Raw genomic sequence first — 23,929 nt, 5'->3', positions numbered from 1 at the left:
GATCATTTGCTGAAGACTTACATCAGCATGAGCAATTTTTAGCAATAAAATATTTTAAAATCAAGATGTGTAAATTGTTGTATGTACCTAAAGTAGACGTGTAAATGCTATTGCCTACTTAATAACATACAATATAGTGTAAACATAACTTCTGTGGTCTGTGGGAAACCAAAAAATTTATGTGACTTTCTCCATTGTGAAATTTGCTTTATATATTATTGTGGAATCTGGAACTGAACCTCAAATATCTCCAAGGACTGACTATATATCTAGGAACATATTTGGTTCAATGAATAACATGATAAAAAAAAAATCGTGATTTTTGTTAGGAAATGTGAATTACTCCACTAAGGCTGGGAGCAGGTAAAGTTGAAAATAGCAAGATTTTGTACTTACGATCTTCTTTGTCCCTCAAGCTATTATTATATAAAATATTATACTTTGTGATATATAATTATTTTTCACTCCATCCTTTGCCCTAGCTTCTATAAATATGATAAATCTCTCTCATCCTTATCATCAAAAAAACCAACAAACAAATCCTTCTTAAGAGGAAGTAGATCAAGAAAGGTTTTTTGGGCCGGGCGCGGTGGCTCAAGCCTGTAATCCCAGCACTTTGGGAGGCCGAGACGGGTGGATCACGAGGTCAGGAGATCGAGACCATCCTGGCTAACACGGTGAAACCCCGTCTCTACTAAAAAATACAAAAAAACTAGCCGGGCGAGGTGGTGGGCGCCTGTAGTCCCAGCTGCTCCGGAGGCTGAGGCAGGAGAATGGCGTGAACACGGGAGGCGGAGCTTGCAGTGAGCCGAGATCCGGCCACAGCACTCCAGCCGGGGCGACAGAGCGAGACTCCGTCTCAAAAAAAAAAAAAAAAAAAAAAAAAAAGAAAGGTTTTTTGGCTGTCATGTTAAACAGTAAGTACAACTCGGACATGAAAATATGCTTTGAGAATAAAATAAAAATAAAGCTTCAGTTATACAAAATAAGTAAGTTCTAGAGATTTGCTGCTGCCAACCTTGTACCTATAGTCAGCAATATTGTATTGAGCACTTACAAGTTTATTAAGAAGGTAGATGTCATAAGTGTTCTTACCACAAAAAAAAAAAAAAAAAATAGAGTTGGAGAATTATAGGTCTAAGATAACAAAGATAAATGATAGAGTGAGGCAAGAATAGATAGGAAAAGGTAGAGGCAAGTATAGCAATGTAATCTGGATATAAATAAGAGAATATGAGACAGCAGGAGATACAGGTGCACAGTACATATGATGTATTTGTGGGGGGGGGACAGGATAAGGCATAAATAGCTTATTTATTTTTAACTGTTAATAATAAAGAGTTGACTGGATTAAGTAAATGGAATATTTTTAAGTTCACTCATTCTCATTCCTACTTCCTGAATGCTATGTGCAAGGTGCTGCGGTAGGCACTAGCAATATGCAAGTGAAGAAGAGTCATGATTCCTGCCTTCTTGGGGATTAAAGCCTAAGAGTTGGGAAAGTGCTGGCTATTCTGTTTTCCTCTCTTTCCTGTCACCTTCTTGTTCCTTGCAGACTCTCTGCCTTGCCTTGTGAACTGACAATTGCATCCCCAGGCTTGCAGAGTGGCTTCTGTTTGACTTCAGCCGTGAAAGCCACCAGAAGACATGAGAAGGCAAGAGGAAAAAGAAATCAGGATATAAATTTCCTAATCCTGGCCGGGCGCGGTGGCTCAAGCCTGTAATCCCAGCACTTTGGGAGGCCGAGACGGGCGGATCACGAGGTCAGGAGATCGAGACCATCCTGGCTAACACAGTGAAACCGCGTCTCTACTAAAAAATACAAAAAAAAAAAAAAAAAAAAAAAAAAAAACTAGCCGGGTGAGGTGGCGGGCGCCTGTAGTCCCAGCTACTCGGGAGGCTGAGGCAGGACAATGGCGTGAACCCGGGAGGCGGAGCTTGCAGTGAGCTGCGATCCGGCCACCGCACTCCAGCCTGAGTGACAGAGCAAGACTCCGTCTCAAAAATAAAAAATAAAAAATAAATAAATAAATTTCCTAATCCTTTCTTCAGCTGTGTTCTTATATAAAAGCTGTGTCTATTCATAGCAACAGTCATTACAGCTCCCGTTGGTTGATCCCTGGCCCACTTCAGTTTTCCCTGGTTTCCCTGGTTCTGGAAACACTCTCCCCTCCCCCTTGCTCCTTCAGGATTATGTATGACAATGAGTTATTGCTATCAGGAGTTAATACATGTCTTAGTTTTTCTTCTTGTTCTTCTTAACCTGCTCAGAGATCTTCAGCTCATCACTTTACTGAATTCTATTGAAACACCTGAGTTGGATCCTGTTTACATCTGGGATCCTGACACAGATAAATGGTTTTAAGTGGAGAAACACTTAGGTGGAAAACTTAAAATTGTGTTAAGGACTATAAAAAAGGGATAAAAGGGTATATAGATAGAGAATAATGGGTGTGAGTTAGATGAGGTGGTCATTCATAGACAGCCTGTTTCAGGGGTGATATTGAAATTGAGGCCAGAGGATAAGTGAGAGCTCCCATGGAAAGAACAGGGGGAAAGAAATCCCAGCATAAGAAATGCAAGTGCAAAGGCCACAAGGCCAAAAAAAAAAAAAAAAAAAAAAAAAAAAAAAACTTGACATGCTCCATTCCAGAATTTAGTTATCACACTCTATGAGTAATGTTTGGTTAGTTGGTTAGGACACAGTGAGAGGAAAAACAGCCTGAGTAGTAAGATCCTGATGATATCCAGTGACAGACACTAAAGTTTTTGTAACAGACAAAGGCCCACAAGAGCACCATGTGCTCGTTGAAATGAGAGAAGAAGCTCAGGTGAGCTGCAGGAGCCATGCGGATGCTGAGGAATTAATTTGCAGTTTGCTGTGATCCTGTTGGGATGAAATGGTGATCCACACCACAAGATAATATGCTGTAAAGAGATGAACACACATCAAGATGTTATTTCTTTGATCTTGTTTATTTTCATGAGGGTGGCAGGGTAGTCTTTAGGTAGAGGTAGATCTCTTCATATTTCTTTTTTCCATAATTGTGACATTTCTTAGAAAGGACACCAAGTGATAAACAGAGACCTTCTTGACTGAAACAGTCTTCTTCACATTCCCTTTTATTTATTTACTTTTGAGAGTTGGGTAGCAAAGGAGTAGAGAGGTTGAAGAAAATAAAATCTTAAAAGAACATAAGTGATTTAGTGATTTGGCTGTTGGGTCTTACCTAGAATGAAAGAGACTTTAAGCATCAATTTACTAAACATATTTCACGGCTTCCAAAAGCAACCACATGTAACTTATCAAGTAAGTTTGCCTTGGGAAAAATTTATATATTTTTTTCCTATAAGTCTAGTTTTCTAATTTGTTTTACAATATGACCTCCCTTTGTTTGTAGCCTTAGTATAAATTCTGGCACTAAAGAATTATTTAACTACAGGATACACTAAAACCCTTGTCTTCAAGCCAGAATATATTAATTTTACATGTATCAGAATTGAGCCGCTTACTTGGGACATTTTCAGACCTATCTGACACACAACAGCAGATGGTGACAAAGCAGACTTTTAACTATTATTCAATCTTAAGCACTTAACTAATATCTTTAGGTTTAGAAGTCTTCCTCAGATATCTGCCCAAATACCTCTTAGATACATTTTACCTTTTGAAATTTATTTCTACTTACGGCTATCTTTTGCTTAAAGATGGGTCACATAACAGTTCATTTTGTTTATAGTCTATTATGATGTTGCTTCTACTTAAAGTAGAATTCACATATGTCTTATTTTAATCATCCTTGATATTAAAACACACGGTGTTTAATATGTTCATTCCCTAAATCTCCCTTAGCTAGCTGATTTTTTTTTTTCATATTTACTAATATTCTCCTCACCCTAAGGCTAAACCTACTTTAATAATCACGTTTGTGTAGCTGGCTTTATCTCCAAGTACTTTATAGTTAGATTGTGGGAGTTTGCTCACTGCAACTGAAGGTAAATGATTAGTAACTGTGATAGAGATACATGTATGCAAATTATAGAGTCTAGAAAGAACTCTGAGGACTTACCCTAAAACAAAAAGAACACAACACTCCGTTTAAAGCAAATCATAATATGATAATCAAATATAATCAAAATTCGACTTCTGCCTCTGATCTCAGTACTTACACTGTAAACATCATTGACAAGTAACTATATACCTGGGCTGTAAACTCTCAGAAATAGAATCGTTAAGTATGGCAGGCATTAGGGTATGATATAAATTCTCTCTCTCGTTTGAGAAATGATTCCTTGTACATATTGACAGCTGATGCTATTAAGTTATGATTTCAGGATATACTAAGATAATACATAAGATCACTATGTAACTACTATCCTTACAATTTTTATCTTCTGTCTTATTATGTCATATAAGAATCTACATCCTATACATGAGGAGCAGATAGTATTTTGCCTTTCTATCCTCTTTATTTACATAATGGCTGGATGAAATTTAAAGATGACACTTAAATTTTAAGTTATATAGGTAAAGTTGTAAAGCTTTTTATTCATTAAAGAAGTTTTATTTATGTTAAAACAGCAGAATTATAGAAATTGCTGTCTGTAGATATGCCTAGAAGATAATTGTAACTGATTACTTCATCAATTCTGATTTGAACTTCTTTTAAAAAATAAATAGCCACCATGGAACATCTGGGGAAATGACAGCTAGCAAAATAAGTGATCCCAAAATAAGATATGTCACATTTTAATAAGCAATTGTGTTTAATTATGGAAGAACATGTACTTACTTGCCAAGTGCAAAGCATTCCATCTTAACAGTTGTTCCTTTAGCAGCTGTAACCGTAAAAGGAAAATGGACCTCAATTTTCGGCTCATATTCTCCCATCACACCTTAGAAATAAAGAATAGTCTTTAAGCATCAAATGAATGTTACAGTTGGTTTCTTAATCCTGGAGATGTTACACTGAAAATCACTGTGGTTTGGTTGTTAATGTCTGTTTGATGACTTTTAAATTTTTCAGTGTACTGAAATAAGTAGTACACTTAGACTCTATCATTTTGATGAAATCCTACTCTTCTCCTGAGGACTAGATTACATGCATGTTCAACATCATTTAAACTAATAATTATTGAAAATGTTAATCAACACTAGTAGTACAGTTACTAATTGTTCTAAAAAAAGATGAATAGTTCCCATTTTAGATGTGTTTAATTTTTTAAATAAGAAAAGGTATAAACATTTCCTTATAATTGCCAAATATTCATTTATAAAGTCTAATATTTATTGAATATCTATAATATGCATGGAATTTTGCCAAAAATTGTGAGAGTTACAAAAGATTAATCAGTTGTGCTCTCAAGTACTCGGCAACTATATTCTTAAAGAGAGAAACAACATACTGTATACTCAAGTATGGGAGAAAAGCTCTCTATCATATTACTGTGATAAAAGGTAAGAAGTGATCACTGCCATGAATGAGGTATTAAGTATTATGCACTGATATGGTTTGGCTCTGGTGGTTTCGGTTTGGTCCCCACCAAAATTACATCTCAAATGGTAATCTGCACATGTCGAGAGAGGGACCTGGTGGGAGGTGATTGGATCATGGAGGTAGATGTCCCCATGCTGTTCTCATGATAGTAAGAGAGTTCTCACAAGATTTCATAGTTTTAAAAGTGGCAGTTTTCCCTGTTCTCTCTCTCATCGCTCCTGCCACCATGTAAGACATGCTTGCTTCTCCTTGTCCTTCCACCATAATTGTAAGTTTCCTGAGGCCTTTTCTTGTGGTAGAAAAGAAAAACCTCATTTATTTATTTATTTATTTTTGAGAAATTAAACCTGACTGGAGAAATTTGCATGAATAATGAGCAGCCGAGGGTTAATAGCAAGGGCAATGGGAAAAATGTCTCCACAGCATTTCAGAGATCTTCATAGCAGCCCCTCTCATCACAGGCCTGGAGGCCTAGGAGGGGAAAATGGTTTCATGGCCAGCCTGGAGCTCTGCTGCTCTGTGCAGTCTCAAGACATGGTGTCCTGTGTCCTAGCTGTGTCAACGCCAGTCATGGCTAAAAGGGGTCAACGTACAGCTCAGGCCATTGCTTCAGAGGTGCACACCCCAAGCGTTGGCAAATTCCATGTGGTGTTGGGCCTACATGTGCTCAGAAGGCAAGAGTTCAGGCTTGGCAACATCTTCCTAGATATCAAAGATGGAAACACCTAGATATCCAAGCAGAAGTCTGCCGCAGGGGAAGAACCCTAATGAAGAACCTCTACCAGGGCAATGCAGAGGGGGAAATGTGGGCTTGGAGCCTCCACACAATGTCCCCACTGTTGTATTGTCTAGTGGAGCTGTAAGAAGATGGCCACCATCCTCCAGACCCCAGAATGGTGGATCCACAGCTTGCACTGAGCACCTGGAAAAGCCAGAGGCATTCAATGCCAGCTCATGAAAGCAGCCAGAGGGGCTGTGCCCTGCAGAGCCACAGAGGCAGAGCTGCCCAAGTCCTTGGGAGCCCATGCCTTCCATCATCATGCCCAATATGTGAGACATGGAGTCAAGGAGATTGTTTTAGAGCTTTAAGATTTAATGAGTGCCTTGCTAGGTTTTGTACCTGCACATTGCCTGTGGCCTCTTCATTTTGGCTGATTTCTCCCATTTGGAATGGGAACATTTACCCAATGCCTGTATCTTGGAAGGAACTAATTTGTTTTTGATTTTACAGGCTCATAAGCAGAAAGGATTATTCTTGTTTCAGATGAGACTTTGGACTTAGACTTTTGAATTAATACTAGAATAAGATTTTGGGTACTGTTGAGAAAGTATGATTGGTTTTGAAATGTGAAAAGAATGTGAGATTTGGGAGGGGTCAGGGTAGGAATGATACGGTTTGGCTCTGTGTCCCCACCAAAATCTTATCTGAAATGGTAATTCCCACATGTCAAAACAGGGACCTGGTGGAAGGTGATTGAATCATGGGGGCAGTTTCCCCCATGCTGTTCTCATGATAGTGAGGGACTTCTCATGAAATGTGATGACTTTTAAAGTGGCAGTTTTCCACGATCCTTCTCTCTCTCCTGCTGCCACGTAAGATGTACCGTGCCTCCCTTTTGCCTTCTGCCACGATTGTAAGTTTCCTGAGGCCTTCCCAGCCATGTGAAACTGTGAGTCAATTAAGTCTGTTTACTTTATGAATTACTAGTCTCAAGTATTCTTTATAGCAGTGTGGAAACAGACTAATACATGCACATTTGAGGAGATCATAAGAATAATGAGGGTTTGGGTCAGTGGGAAAAAGATAGGAGAGAGTAAATGGAGCTATAGAAAAAAAAATGACAAAGAGATAGGAAATGACCATTAATAGGAATATCAGTTTTTCTAACATCTTAATATGTGAAGGGAAGTGGTATTAGATAAATTTGGAAATATAATGATGGAACGAAAAACAGGTGGAATTCCAAAAATAGAGAGCCTTGATTATCAGAGTAACACATTTAGTCTTTAATCTGTAAATAATTTGGAGCTACAGTGATTTTGAATAGGGCAGGTGCATTATGCTGAGATGTATATAGTGAAACTGGAGCAGAGACAAATCAATTACATTACTTCAGGAATATGAGATAAAGGCCTGAGCTTTAATAATAGTAATAAAAACAGACAAAGGGCACTAGATGGGAAAAAACAATTAATAACTGAATTGGCAAAACCTGGCAGACAATGAGGTACAAGAATAAGGGCATGGGCAGTGCCAATAATAACACTATAATTTGCAGCTTGAGGAATTGGGCAATGTCAATAAAAGTAAAAAGAACACAGTTAAAGTAGAAAAGCTGATGAGTTTCAATTTGGAGGTATTGAGTTTGAAGTACCTACAAGATATTCAGAAGAAACTATCTGATCACACAGTATAAATGAGAGAATGAAGCTAAGGATGAGTTCTAGACAGGGGAAAACACTTACAGTCATTTAGGGGTGGTAGCTGAAGCAATGAGACTGGATATGGCTTTTACCTATTAGAAAACACTGTAACAACTGAGGCCTGGTGGATTCTATTGCTAGTGCCATCAGATAGCCTTGGAGCAAATTTTCCCCAAAAATTAATTTTTAGAAGCCCTCTATGTGTAAAGTATTACATAGAAAACAGCTATGATTTGGCACAGATGCTTCTCTGTGGAGACTGTGCATATGTTTGCAGGTGTCTATGTTTGTGACCATATGAGCATGGATACATCTTTGTGCATATGTAGTACTCTGTACAATTATTTTGCATATGTGTGTGGAATGAGAGGAAAGAAGAAGAAATCAAAATAGAGTAAGATAAACTCTATAAGATATGAAAGTCATATACACTGGACATGCAAAGGGGAAAAAACGGCTACTTTTGGCGAGAAAAACATTTTATGTATTTAATATTTATCTATTTATTTGTTATGTAACTTTTTAAGTAAGTTTTGAAGAAAGCATATGGATATGTTTAGATAGAAAATGTTTAAACTCACATAAGACAGAAAGGTTATCTTTGCTCGTTGTGGTATTTGTTTTTTATTTGTATTTTTATTTTTTTCTAATTTTTTGGCAAAGCAGAAAAAAAGTCACTAAAGTATTGATCACAGACATTTGGCTTCTAGACCTGGCTTCACTAAATGTCTACTCTGTACCATTTCTGACAGGTCAGAAAACCTCAGACAATGAAACCTCTGGGTTTCATTTTTCTAATCTGTTTACTGAGGGCATAGGAGGGAATTTTCATCAATACAATGTCCTATTCTAGAAGACTAACTCCTTCAATGACCTTCTAGTCTGAAATTTGTTGCACATCAAGGACCGGACAAATAGCAAGTGAATTGAGTGGTTAGCACTATTATGTCACCCAAAACAAATGTTTAAGCACTTGTGTCTTTCTCAATAATGTTTGTTTCCTCTGCTTCTTTTAAAATACTTCCCCATGCCCCTCCATACTATACTTGCCAGGTTCCTTTCTTTTACTTCCTCTTCATGTCAACTTTTTCCCCTGTGGTGTCTCTACTAGCCACTTGAATAGCAGGATGTGGTCTGCTGGTGATACCTATAACCTCAGCCAAGTGTTTTTAATGATGTGAAGGTTATCTTTAATGCTCTCTTACTTGTAAGCCCCATAGGAAGACTCCAGGCATCCTGTTTAGAAGCTATCTGTGACTGCTCTTGTGAAGCAGTCCTCAACCTTAATTTCTGATTTCCCTACCTATTCTTAAAATTGATTTAGTACTGTTGTTAATTTCTTTTTTTTAATATACTTTAAGTTCTAGGGTACATGTGCATAACGTGCAGGTGTGTTACATGTGTATACTTGTGCCATATTGGTGTGCTGCACCCATCAACTCGTCAGCACCTATCAACTCATCACTTACATCAGGTGTAACTCCCAATGTCATCCCTCCCCCCTCTCTCCTCCCCATAATGGGCCCCGGTGTGCAATGTTCCCCTTCCCGAGTCCAAGTGATCTCATTGTTCAATTCCCACCTATGAGTGAGAACATGCGGTATTTGGTTTTCTGTTCTTGTGATAGTTTGCTGAGAATGATGGTTTCCAGCTGCATCCATGTCCCTACAAAGGACACAAACTCATCCTTTTTTATGGCTGCATAGTATTCCATGGTGTATATGTGCCACATTTTCTTAATCCAGTCTGTCACAGATGGACATTTGGGTCGATTCCAAGTCTTTGCTATTGTGAATAGTGCCGCAATAAACATACGTGTGCATGTGTCTTTATAGCAGCATGATTTATAATCCTTTGGGGATATACCCAGTAATGGGATGGCTGGGTCAAATGGTACTTCTAGTTCTAGATCCTTGAGGAATCGCCATACTGTTTTCCACAATGGTTGAACTAGTTTACAGTCCCACCAACAGTGTAAAAGTATTCCTATTTCTCCACATCCTCTCCAGCACCTGCTGTTTCCTGACTTTTTAATGACTGCCATTCTAACTGGTGTGAGATGGTATCTCATTGTGGTTTTGATTTGCATCTCACTGATGGCCAGTGATGATGAACATTTTTTCATGTATCTGTTGGCTGTATGGATGTCTTCTTTTGAGAAATCTCTGTTCATATCCTTTGCCCACTTTTTGATGGGGTTGTTTTTTTCTTGTAAATTTGTTTGAGTTCTTTGTAGATTCTGGATATTAGCCCTTTGTCAGATGAGTAGATTGCAAAAATTTTCTCCCATTCTGTAGGTTGCCTGTTCACTCTGATGGTAGTTTCTTTTGCTGTGCAGAAGCTCTTTAGTTTAATTAGATCCCATTTGTCAATTTTGGCTTCTGCTGCTGTTGCTTTTGGTGTTTTAGACATGAAGTCCTTGCCCATGCCTATGTCCTGAATGGTATTTCCTAGGTTTTCTTCTAGGGTTTTTATGCTGTTAGGTCTAACATTTAAGTCTCTAATCCATCTTGAATTAATTTTCGTATAAGGAGTAAGGAAAGGATCCAGTTTCAGCTTTCTACTTATGGCTAGCTAGTTTTCCCAGCACCATTTATTAATTAGGGAATCCTTTCTCCATTTCTTGTTTCTCTCAGGTTTGTCAAAGATCAGATGGCTGTAGATGTGTGGTATTATTTCTGAGGACTCTGTTCTGTTACAATGGTCTATATCTCTGTTTTAGTACCAGTACCATGCTGTTTTGGTTACTGTAGCCTTGTAGTATAGTTTGAAGTCAGGTAGCGTGATGCCTCCAGCTTTGTTCTTATGACTTAGGATTGTCTTGGCAATGCGGGCTCTTTTTTGGTTCCATATGAACTTTAAAACAGTTTTTTCCAATTCTGTGAAGAAAGTCATTGGTAACTTGATGTGATTGACATTGAATCTATAAATTACCTTGGATAGTATGGCCATTTTCACGATATTGATTCTTCCTATCCATGAGCATGGTATATTCTTCCATTTGTTTGTGTCCTCTTTTATTTCACTGAGCAATGGTTTGTAGTTCTCCTTGAAGAGGTCCTTCACATCCCTTGTAAGTTGGATTCCTAGGTATTTTATTCTCTTTGAAGCAATTGTGAATGGAAGTTCATTCCTGATTTGGCTCTCTATTTGTCTGTCACTGGTGTGTAAGAATGCTTGTGATTTTTGCACATTAATTTTGTATCCTGAGACTTTGCTGAAGTTGCTTATCAGCTTAAGGAGATTTTGGGCTATGATGATGGGGTTCTCTAAATATATAATCATATCATCTGCAAACAGGGACAATTTGACTTCTTCTTTTCCTAACTGAATACCCTTTATTTCTTTCTCTTGCCTGATTGCCCTTTCTAACACCTAATTTATCATGATGCTTATTAAACCTAAGCCTCTTATATGCATGGGTCCCTGTGAGTACCGGCATTTACTCAGGGTCATAGGGTGCTGGAATGGAAGGCCAAATTTGGAAAATATTTCTATATAATTACTTCTATTAAATTGTCCAAAGAGATCTTAGGAGAAAGGAACTTCAATCTCCAAAGCTCCAGTAATTCACTTAGATTATTTTTTTCTCTTTCTAAATAAAATACTCTTTGTAGAACCCACTTTTATATTAATACTTTAGTATTCTTTTTATTTTTATTTACTTTTTATTATACTTTACATTCTAGGGTACATGTATTTAAAGAAGGTACCAAGGTTGTACATTTTAGGCTCTTCAAATCTACATCTTCCTCTGAATAATAGCAAAGAGTTACTGATACTATTGACTACTGTGAGTCAGATCAGATCCATATAGTATCTCTTCTCTTCCAGATTTATAAATTGCAAAAAAGACCTTCTTTTATTGCCATAATTGTTAAAAATGACCAAAAGGATGGGTGCTTCTGATAGTATTTGGTAGGTAATTTTGCCCAGATACAGTCTTCTGGTGTTCCTCAAATAATTTCCATTATGGCCAAAGGCATTCTTAAGTCTTATTTCAGGCCCCAAGAAGTTGCTGATATCTGAACTATGTATTAAAAATACTAAAAAAAAAAAAAAAAAAAAAAAAAGAGTCGAATAAGAGGCTTCAAATTATTTTACCTAATTTGAGCTATACTGCAAGAAATTATAACCGGTTTTTAAAATTTATATCACACTGAGAGTGATGATATAAGGACATATGAAAAAGCTCTTTAGGTATCTTGCTCTTTAGCATATGATCATATTCAGCGGTTATGTTTTGCTTTACATTACATGGGATTATTATGTTACAGCTAAAGGTGAGCCTAGCTCAGTGTTCGGTACCCCTCCAGGCCATAAACCTGTAGTGGCCTGTGGCCTGTCAGGAACCGGGCTGCACAACAGGAAGTGAGAGGCCAGCAAGTGAGCATTACTGCCTGACCTCCACCTCTTCTCAGATCAGTGTCAGCATTAGATTCTCACAGAAGTGTGAACCCTGTTGTGAACTGTGCATGCAAGGGAGTTAGGTTGCACACTCCTTATGAGAATCTAATGCCTGATGGTCTGAGGTGGAAAACTTTCATCCTGAAACCATCCCTCTGTGTCTGTGGAAAAATTATCCTCCAGGAAATTGGTCCCTGGTGCCAAAATGGTCGGTAACCACCCACTGCCTTAGCTGACATACTTTACCATTCTTCTTTTAGAAATGAGATAACTGAGAGTCAAAGAAGTCAAACAACTGCCCCAAGGTCCTGTTGAAAGCTGCTGGTAAAAACGTTGCAAAAATAGTGATTTTCTGACCTTATGTCCAGAGCTATTTTGTTGACATCACTGTGTTGAGAAAATTCAATCACAGAGTATTAGAGTCCAGTTATACTATAGGTACTACATTAATCATTGACTATCTGACATGGCTACATGGTTTATTTCAGTTGCACGTTTTAGTATCTCAAATCTTGTTCAGCTTAGCTTGAAACTTCTTTTGTTAGGCAGAGTTCCATGCTGAAAGGGAAGGGAAACAGTCCCACATGACATATAGTTGAAGATCAAAATATCAGGCTTGTCTCTTCAGTCAAGGTAGCTCTTTGATCTTTTGATCGTCCCATACTGTGGAGCTGAATATAGCTCAAGAAACACTCAATGTGTGTCTTCTTTTTGTTAGTTACTGGCTAACGTGGCTGCCTTACTTTAGAATTACATGCCATTAGAAAATAACCTTAAGTTACCCTAATTTCTCATAAACAGAAGCCTTCACGCTGAAAGCACATTACTCTCCTTTGTCTTTATGGTTGTTGATTTTCTTATTTATTCCAATTACTTTTGAAGAGCTAGGGTGCTTTTCCCTAAGTGGAATGCAATTTAGAGCGGTGTTTCTCCAAGCGCATTACAGAACAGAGAGCCAAAACACCAGAAACATCTGGACAACTTACTAAAATTTCAGGCAACAGAGTTCAACTCTAAGCCTGATGATGAATATTTTTGAAGGTAGGGCTATGAACTTCATATTTTGATAGTTTCTCTAGGAGATTTTATGAACATTAAAAAAGTCAAAAATGGACCTTTCTTTACTCTGATTTTTCTCATGTGACTTGTCCTTCTGAGGATTAGAGTATACTTGACTAAAATGTCTGAAAATGGCATGCAGAGTCATGCTGTCAAACATACTGTATTCAGTGGCAACTTCCACAGTGTTAAGGCTAATTATATTCAACCTCTATATGCTGGTACACCTAGCAGAGCTGAGTGTTTTTCCTGACTGGCTGCAGGTCTTGTTCTGATCAGCCCATGTCTGTGAAATACCTGTTGTTGCATATTTCAAATAGCCATTCTGCCTGACACTTTTAGTAATAATCATTGCTAGAGTTAAGAACTCCTGTACAGTAAACCTTGAGAATTTGGCTGGACTAATGAGTTGGAAAAGCTTAGCTGATCATTTTCATATGTCTAAATACTGTGTATTTACATTTTTGCCTTCAACATCCTTGCTAAACATACTTCATATCTGTTCCTTGTCTTCTAAAAATATCAACTATCTTTTCATTGCTTCATTTGAGACATGTTTCTTCCATATTCTATGATGATGTGAGTTGAATAGGAGCCACTATATTCCTGAATAAGTTATATCTTCCTGGCTGTGGTTATTAACTTGCTATGGGCACCTGATCCAAGCTTGGCCAGTTTGATTATCCCTTTGTCCTGTTCACAGTGATTCATGAATGTGCAGGTGAGGTTGAGAGTTTTCAGTTAGAGACCAGGAAGTCTGAGTCTCAATACTTGCTTGAGTATTTAAGTGGCAAGTAATTAATAATAATAATGATAATAATAATAATAAAATAAAACCCTGCATGTCTGACAGTCACTGTAGCTTCCACTACATGGAGGGATGTAATTTGCTATTGAAAAGAAGCCAAGTAAGATAGAATTAAGTCAATATAGATAGAGGAGAGATGAAAAAAAGAGTGGTGGTTGCATGTCAGCTCTACCCGGGATTTAGCATCTTGCCCTTCTCTCATGAAATTCAATGAATTCCCTATTTTGGTTATTCCAAGTTGGGTTTCTCAGTTGCACACACACATGTATACACAGATATATACATATATATACACACACACATACACATATATATTCTAAAAATAAGGGAAGTCAATAAATTTATTTTCCCTTTCCAAGCATCAAGAATAAATTGATCAAAGGGCTGGTTTACACTATAATTGCTTTCTTCTGACTACTAAATTTTAAGACTTATTTTCTTATCCCGTTCTTGCCACTATGATTTAGAGAAATATATTCATATCTCTCCATCATCATTTGAGGGCTCCTTCCATGTGCATCAATAACTTAGAAAAAGACCTTATAAATGTAAGGCGTGAAGAAAACAACTATATATATTTTTCCAAACACAAAAGTTTTTATTTATTTATTTATTTATTTATTATTATACTTTAAGTTCTAGGGTACATGTGCATAATGTGCAGGTTTGTTACATATGTATACTTGTGTCATGTTGGTGTGCTGCACCCATCAACTCGTCAGCACCCATCAATTCATCATTTATATCAGGTATAATTCCCAGTGCAATCCCTCCCCCCTCCCCCCTCCCCATGATAGGCCCCGGTGTGTGATGTTCCCCTTCCCGAGTCCAAGTGATCTCATTGTTCAGTTCGCACCTATGAGTGAGAACATGCGGTGTTTGGTTTTCTGTTCTTGTGATAGTTTGCTAAGAATGATGGTTTCCAGCTGCATCCATGTCCCTACAAAGGACGCAAACTCATCCTTTTTGATGGCTGCATATATTCCATGGTGTATATGTGCCACATTTTCTTAATCCAGTCTGTCACAGATGGACATTTGGGTTGATTCCAAGTCTTTGCTATTGTGAATAGTGCCGCAATAAACATACGTGTGCATGTGTCTTTATAGCAGCATGATTTATAATCCTTTGGGGATATACCCAGTAGCGGGATGTCTGGGTCATATGGTACATCTAGTTCTAGATCCTTGAGGAATTGCCATACTGTTTTCCATAATGGTTGAACTAGTTTACAATCCCACCAACAGTGTAAAAGTGTTCCTATTTCTCCACATGCTATCCAGCACCTGCTGTTTCCTGACTTTTCAATGATTGCCATTCTAACTGGTGTGAGATGGTATCTCATTGTGGTTTTGATTTGCATCTCTCTGATGACCAGTGATGATGAGCATTTTTTCATGTGTCTGTTGGCTGTATGAATGTCTTATTTTGAGAAATGTCTGTTCATATACTTTGCCCACTTTTTGATGGGGTTGTTTTTTTCTTGTAAATTTGTTTGAGTTCTTTGTAGGTTCTGGATATTAGCCCTTTGTCAGATGAGAAGATTGCAAACATTTTCTCCCATTCTGTAGGTTGCCTGTTCACTCTGATGGTAGTTTCTTTTGCTGTGCAGAAGCTCTTTAGTTTAATTAGATCCCATTTGTCAATTATGGCTTTTGCTGCCATTGCTTTTGGTGTTTTAGACATGAAGTCCTTGCCCATGCCTATGTCCTGAATGGTATTACCTAGGTTTTCTTCTAGGGTTTTTATGGTATTAGGTCTAACATTTAAGTCTCTAATCCATCTTGAATTAATCTTTGTATAAGGAGTAAGGAAAGGATCCAGTTTCAGCTTTCTACTTATGGCTAGCCAATTTTCCCAGCACCATTTATTAATTAGGGAATCCTTTCCCCATTTCTTGTTTCTCTCAGGTTTGTCAAAGATCAGATGGCTGTAGATGTGTGGTATTATTTCTGAGGACTCTGTTCTGTTCCATTGGTCTATTTCTCTGTTGTGGTACCAGTACCATGCTGTTTTGGTTACTGTAGCCTTGTAGTATAGTTTGAAGTTAGGTAACGTGATGCCTCCAGCTTTGTTCTTATGACTTAGGATTGTCTTGGCAATGTGGGCTCTTTTTTGGTTCTATATGAACTTTAAAGCCGTTTTTTCCAATTCTGTGAAGAAACTCATTGGTAGCTTGATGGGGATGGCATTGAATCTATAAATAACCTTGGGCAGTATGGCCATTTTCACGATATTGATTCTTCCTATCCATGAGCATGGTATGCTCTTCCATTTGTTTGTGTCCTCTTTTATTTCACTGAGCAGTGATTTGTAGTTCTCCTTGAAGAGGTCCTTTACATCCCTTGTAAGTTGGATTCCTAGGTATTTTATTCTCTTTGAAGCAATTGTGAATGGAGGTTCATTCCTGATTTGGATCTCTGTTTGTCTGTTACTGGTGGATAAGAATGCTTGTGATTTTTGCACATTAATTTTGTATCCTGAGACTTTGCTGAAGTCGCTTATCAGCTTAAGGAGATTTTGGGCTGAGACGATGGGGTTTTCTAAATATACAATCATGTCATCTGCAAACAGGGACAATTTGACTTCTTCTTTTCCTAACTGGATACCCTTGATTTCTTTCTCTTGCCTGATTGCCCTAGCCAGAACTTTCAGCACTATGTTGAATAGGAGTAGTGAGAGAGGGCGTCCCTGTCTTGTGCCAGTTTTCAAAGGGAATTTTTCCAGTTTTTGCCCATTCAGTATGATATTGGTTGTGGGTTTGTCATAAAAAGCTCTTATTATTTTGAGGTACGTTCCATCAATACCGAATTTATTGAGCGTTTTAGCATGAAGGGCTGTTGAATTTTGTCAAAAGCCTTTTCTGCATCGATTGAGATAATCATGTGGTTCCTGTCTTTGGATCTGTTTATATGCTGGATTACATTTATTGATTTGCGAATGTTGAACCAGCCTTGCATCCCAGGGATGAAGCCCACTTGATCATGGTGGATAAGCTTTTTGATGTGCTGTTGAATCCGGTTTGCCAGTATTTTATTGAGGATTTTTGCATCGAAGTTCATCAGGGATATTGGTCTAAAATTCTCTTTTTTTGTTGTGTCTCTGCCAGGCTTTGGTATCAGGATGATGTTGGCCTCATAAAATGAGTTAGGGAGGATTCCCTCTTTTTCTATTGATTGGAAGAGTTTCAGAAGGAATGGTACCAGCTCCTCCTTTGTACCTCTGGTAGAATTCAGCTGTGACTCCTTCTGGTCCTGGGCTTTTTTTGGTTGGTAGGCTATTAATTATTGCCTCAATTTCAGAGCCTGCTATTGGTCTATTCAGGGATTCAACTTCTTCCTGGTTTAGTCTTGGGAGAGTGGAAGTGTCCAGGAAATTATCCATTTCTTCTAGATTTTCTAGTTGATTTGCGTAGCGGTGTTTATAGTATTCTCTGATGGTAGTTTGTATTTCTGTGGGGTCGGTGGTGATATCCCCTTTATCATTTTTTATTGCGTCTATTTGATTCTTCTCTTTTCTCTTCTTTATTAGTCTTGCTAGCGGTCTGTCAATTTTGTTGATTTTTTCAAAAACCAACTCCTGGATTCATTGATTTTTTGGAGGGTTTTTTGTGTCTCTATCTCCTTCAGTTCTGCTCTGATCTTAGTTATTTCTTGCCTTCTGCTAGGTTTTGAATGTCCAAACACAAGAATTTTATCTGGCATTAAGAAATATGTTAGAGACCGGGTGCAGTGGCTCACGCCTGTAATCCCAGCACTTTGGGAGGCCGAGGCGGGCAGATCATGAGGTCAGGAGACTGAGACCATCCTGGCTAACATGGTGAAACTCTGTCTCTACTAAAAATACAAAAAATTAGCTGGGCATGGTGGCATGCACCTGTAGTTCAAGATACTTGGGAGACTGACGCAGGAGAAATGCTTGAACCCAGGAGGCAGAGGTTGCAGTGAGCCAAGATCATGCCACTGTACACCAGCCTGGGCAGTGGAGCGAGACTCCATTCTCAGACACACACACAAAAGACAGAGAAAACGTTTAAAATTTGATAACAAAGGGTTAAATGTTCACTTTAAGCGAGATGAAGTTTATTAAGAAAAGTAGATGTTTATTATTTTCATAAATTTCCATGCATAAAATGATTGAAAATTTTCTGTAATTACATACATATAATCAGAAACAAATATTGTACAACAAGTTCATAATTTAAAATGGTTATGGTTTTTTTAAAAAATTTAAGGTTAATTTGACTTTGTGAAGTGTGCATATGTGTCTATTTGTGTAAGAATTGGAGCCTTTTGAATAATTAGAACAATAAAAAAAGTTGGTACTTTGATTTCTATGACCTGCCGCCAAGACCTATGTGAATGTGATTTAGAATGACAAATCAAATACTGAACAAATTAGAATTATACTTCCAACAGCCAATAACGCTTCTTTGAAAGCAAATTAGGCCCAGTAATAATGGAAGAATGGCTCTACTGACTAAAAATAAAATTAAATAAAAATAAAAATACAGCAATTCCAAATGACACATTGATCCTCAATTCAACAGTGAAATTTTCAACAATTAAGTTATTTGAAGATCTCCGAGTAATTCTATGGTACTCTTGCACCCCAATCAAAGTTGGCTCTTTTCAATTGTGCTTTAACTAGATATTGTGATTTCTATACAGTTCACTGTAACATTTAAGTCTAGCAGATTAAGTTTGCCATTAAAAAACAAAGAAATATATCTCACAAATATGGTGAACTTTACTCAATGTATTAGACAAATTAATAATAAATCACCTTATCCACAGTCCTTTCTGCAAACAAGCAAACAGACAAACAAAACTGAAAGGAGGCAGTGAGGCACAAATAATATTAAGGTGACTCAAGGCACACCTAAGTTATGAGGAAGCTGTTTTTACACACACACACCCCCCACACACACCCCATCTATAAGGTAGGGAGAATATATTCGAAGTAGATGATAAAGCTAAGATAACTGATGAGTAGAAAATCTACATGTAATAGCTCAACTATGCTGGTAGGGAATTCATAAAGAGAATAGTCATGGGGGGGCGGAGCAAGATGGCCGAATAGGAACAGCTCCAGTCTCCAACTCCCAGCGCGAGTGACACAGAAGACTGGTGATTTCTGCATTTTCAACTGAAGTACTGGGGTCATCTCTCTAGGGAGTGCCGGACAATCGGTGCCGGTCAGCTGCTGCAGCCTGACCAGCGTGAGCTGAAGCAGGGCGAGGCATCGCCTCAACTGGAAGCGCAAGGGGGAAGGAAATCCGTTTTCCTAGCCAGGGGAACTGAGACACACAACACCTGGAAAATCGGGTAACTCCCACCCCAATACTGCGCTTTAAGGAAACAGGCACACCAGGAGAATATATCCCACACCTGGCGGGAGGGTCCCACGCCCACGGAGCCTCCCTCACTGCTAACACAGCAGTCTGCGGCGATCTATCCGCAAGGCAGCAGCGAGGCTGGGGGAGGGGCGCCCGCCATTGCTGAGGCTTAAGTAGGTAAACAAAGCCGCTGGGAAGCTCGAACTGGGTGGAGCTCACAGCAGCTCAAGGAAGCCTGCCTGTCTCTGTAGACTCCACCTCGGGGACAGCCCACAGCTGAGGTCCAATAGGGGAGCAGCAGGGGGCCGGTGCAGACGCGAACGACTCTGTCTGACAGCTTGGGGAGAGCCACGGATCTCCCAACGCGGAGGTTGAGATCTGAGAACGCACAGACTGCTTGCTCAGGTGGGTCCCTGACCCCTGAGTAGCCTAGCTGGGAGACATCCCCCACTAGGGGCAGTCTGACACCCACACCTCACAGGGTGGAGTCACCCCTGAGAGGAAACTTCCAAAGGAAGAATCAGACAGGTACACTCGCTGTTCAGCAATATTCTATCTTTGGCAACCTCTGCTGCTGATACCAGGCAAACAGGGTCTGGAGTGGACCTCAAGCAATCTCCAACAGACCAACAGACAGTCCTTCTGACTGTCAGACGGAAAACTATCAAACAGGAAGGACACTATACCAAAACCCCATCAGTACATCACCATCATCAAAGACCAGAGACAGATAAAACCACAAAGATGGGGAAGAAGCAGGGCAGAAAAGCTGGAAATTCAAAAAATAAGAGCGCATCTCCCCCTGCAAAGGAGCACAGCCCATCGCCAGCAACGGATCAAAGCTGGTCAGAGAATGACTTTGACGAGATGAGAGAAGAAGGCTTCAGTCCATCAAACCTCTCAGAACTAAAGGAGGAATTACGTACCCAGCGGAAATAAACTAAAAATCTTGAAAAAAGAGTGGAAGAATTGACAGCTAGACTACTTAATGCAGAGAAGATCATAAACGAAATGACAGAGATGAAAACCATGACATGAGAAATACGTGACAAATGCACAAGCTTCAGTAACCGACTCGATCACTGGAAGAAAGAGTATCAGCGATTGAGGATCAAATGAATGAAATGAAGCGAGAAGAGAAACCAAAAAGAAAAAGAAGAAAAAAATGAACAAAGCCTGCAAGAAGTATGGGATTATGTAAAAGACCAAATCTACATCTGATTGGGGTGCCTGAAAGTGAGGGGAAATGGAACCAAGTTGGAAAACACTCTTCAGGATATCATCCAGGAGATCTTCCCCAACCTGGTAGGTCAGGCCAACATTCAAATTCAGGAAATACAGAGAACACCACAAAGATACTCCTCCAGAGAGCACTCCAAGACACATAATTGCCAGATTCACCAAAGTTGAAATGAAGGAAAAAATCTTAAGGCAGCCAGAGAGAAAGGTCGGGTTACCCACAAAGGGAAGCCCATCAGACTAACAGCAGATCTCTCGGCAGAAACTCTCCACAAGCCAGAAGAGAGTGGGGGCCAATATTCAACGTTCTTAAAGAAAAATTTTCAACCCAGAATTTCATATCCAGCCAAACTAAGTTTCATCAGTGAAGGAGAAATAAAATCCTTTACAGATAAGCAAATGCTTAGAGATTTTGTCACCACCAGGCCTGCCTTACAAGAGACCCTGAAGGAAGCCCTAAACATGGAAAGGAACAACCGGTATAGCCATTGCAAAAACATGCCAAAATGTAAAGACCATCGAGGCTAGGAAGAAACTGCATCAACTAACGAGCAACAAACCAGTTAATATCATAATGACAGGATCAAGTTCACACATAACAATATTAACCTTAATGTCAATGGACTAAATGCTCCAATTAAAAGACACAGACTGGCAAACTGGATAAAGAGTCAAGACCCATCAGTCTGCTGTATTCAGGAGACCCATCTCACATGCAGAGACATACATAGGCTCAAAATAAAGGGATGGAGGAAGATCTACCAAGCAAATGGAGAACAAAAAAAAGCAGGGGTTGCAATCCTAGTCTCTGATAAAACAGACTTTAAACCATCAAAGATCAAAAGAGACAAAGAAGGCCATTACATAATGGTAAAGGGATCAATTCAACAGGAAGAGCTAACTCTCCTAAATATCTATGCACCCAATACAGGAGCACCCAGATTCATAAAGCAAGTCCTTAGAGACCTACAAAGAGACTTAGACTCCCATACATAATAATGGGAGACTTCAACACTCCACTGTCAACATTAGACAGATCAACGAGACAGAAGTTAACAAGGATATCCAGGAATTGAACTCATCTCTGCACCAAGCGGATCTAATAGACATCTATAGAACTCTCCATCCCAAATCAACAGAATATACATTCTTCTCAGCACCACATCGCACTTATTCCAAATTGACCACATAATTGGAAGTAAAGCACTCAGCAATGTAAAAGAACAGAAATTATAACAACTGTCTCTCAGACCACAGTGCAATCAAACTAGAACTGAGGACTAAAAAACTCAATCAAAACCGCTCAACTACATGGAACTGAACAACCTGCTCCTGAATGACTACTGGGTACATAACGAAATGAAGGCAGAAATAAAGATGTTCTTTGAAACCAATGAGTACAAAGACACAACATACCAGAATCTCTCGGACACATTTAAAGCAGTGTGTAGAGGGAAATTTATAGCACTAAATGCCCACAAGAGAAAGCTGGAAAGATCTCAAATTGACACTCTAACATCACAGTTAAAAGAACTAGAGAGACAAGAGCAAACACATTCAAAAGCTAGCAGAAGGCAAGAAATAACTAAGATCAGAGCAGAACTGAAGGAGATGGAGACACAAAAACCCTCCAAAAAATCAATGAATCCAGGAGTTGGTTTTTTGAAAGATCAACAAAATTGACAGACCGCAGCAGACTAATAAGAAGAAAAGAGAGAGGAATCAAATAGACGCAATAAAAATGATAAAGGGGATATCACCACGGACCCCACAGAAATACAAACTACCATCAGAGAATACTATAAACACCTCTATGCAAATCAACTAGAAATCTAGAAGAAATGGATAATTTCCTGGACACTTCCACTCTCCCAAGACTAAACCAGGAAGAAGTTGAATCCCTGAATAGACCAATAGCAGGCTCTGAAATTGAGGCAATAATTAATAGCCTACCAACCAAAAAATGTCCAGGACCAGATGGATTCACAGCTGAATTCTACCAGAGGTACAAGGAGGAGCTGGTACCATTCCTTCTGAAACTATTCCAATCAATAGAAAAAGAGGGAATCCTCCCTAACTCATTTTATGAGGCCAACATCATCCTGATACCAAAGCCTGGCAGAGACACAACAAAAAAAAGAGAATTTTAGACCAACATCCCTGATAAACTTCGATGCAAAAATCCTCAATAAAATACTGGCAAACCGGATTCAACAGCACATCAAAAAGCTTATCCACCATGATCAAGTGGGCTTCATCCCTGGGATGCAAGGCTGGTTCAACATTCGCAAATCAATAAACGTAATCCAGCATATAAACAGAACCAAAGACAGGAACCACATGATTATCTCAATCGATGCAGAAAAGGCTTTTGACAAAATTCAACAGCCCTTCATGCTAAAAACGCTCAATAAATTCGGTATTGATGGAACGTACCTCAAAATAATAAGAGCTATTTATGACAAACCCACAGCTAATATCATACTGAATGGGCAAAAACTGGAAAAATTCCCTTTGAAAACTGGCACAAGACAGGGATGCCCTCTCTCACCACTCCTATTCAACATAGTGTTGGAAGTTCTGGCTAGGGCAATCAGGCAAGAGAAAGAAATCAAGGGTATCCAGTTAGGAAAAGAGAAGTCAAATTGTCCCTGTTTGCAGATGACATGATTGTATATTTAGAAAACCCCATCGTCTCAGCCCAAAATCTCCTTAAGCTGATAAGCGACTTCAGCAAAGTCTCAGGATACAAAATTAATGTGCAAAAATCACAAGCATTCTTATCCACCAGTAACAGACAAACAGAGATCCAAATCAGGAATGAACTTCCATTCACAATTGCTTCAAAGAGAATAAAATAACTAGGAATCCAACTTACAAGGGATGTAAAGGACCTCTTCAAGGAGAACTACAAACCACTGCTCAGTGAAATAAAAGAGGACACAAACAAATGGAAGAGCATACCATGCTCATGGATAGGAAGAATCAATATCGTGAAAATGGCCATACTGCCCAACGTTATTTATAGATTCAATGCTATCCCCATCAAGCTACCAATGAGTTTCTTCATAGAATTGGATAAAACTGCTTTAGAGTTCATATGGAACCAAAAAAGAGCCCGCATTGCCAAGACAATCCTAAGTCAAAAGGACAAAG

General features: G+C 38.8%; 1 protein-coding gene across 1 annotated transcript in view; it reads right to left on the bottom strand.

Moving 5' to 3' along the window:
- CNTN5 (contactin 5) overlaps positions 1–23,929 on the bottom strand; it is a 1,344,835-nt gene that overhangs the window by 354,921 nt on the left and 965,985 nt on the right. The window contains exon 9 of the mRNA XM_033204902.1: positions 4,794–4,896. Within this exon, the coding sequence (XP_033060793.1) occupies positions 4,794–4,896 (103 nt within the window). The remainder of the gene's footprint in view (positions 1–4,793; positions 4,897–23,929) is intronic.

The sequence above is a fragment of the Trachypithecus francoisi genome, unplaced genomic scaffold (genome assembly GCF_009764315.1).
Source record: "Trachypithecus francoisi isolate TF-2019V2 unplaced genomic scaffold, Tfra_2.0 Lachesis_group8, whole genome shotgun sequence".
Taxonomy (NCBI): Eukaryota; Metazoa; Chordata; class Mammalia; order Primates; family Cercopithecidae; genus Trachypithecus; species Trachypithecus francoisi.
This window is presented reverse-complemented; position numbering and strand designations above follow the sequence as displayed.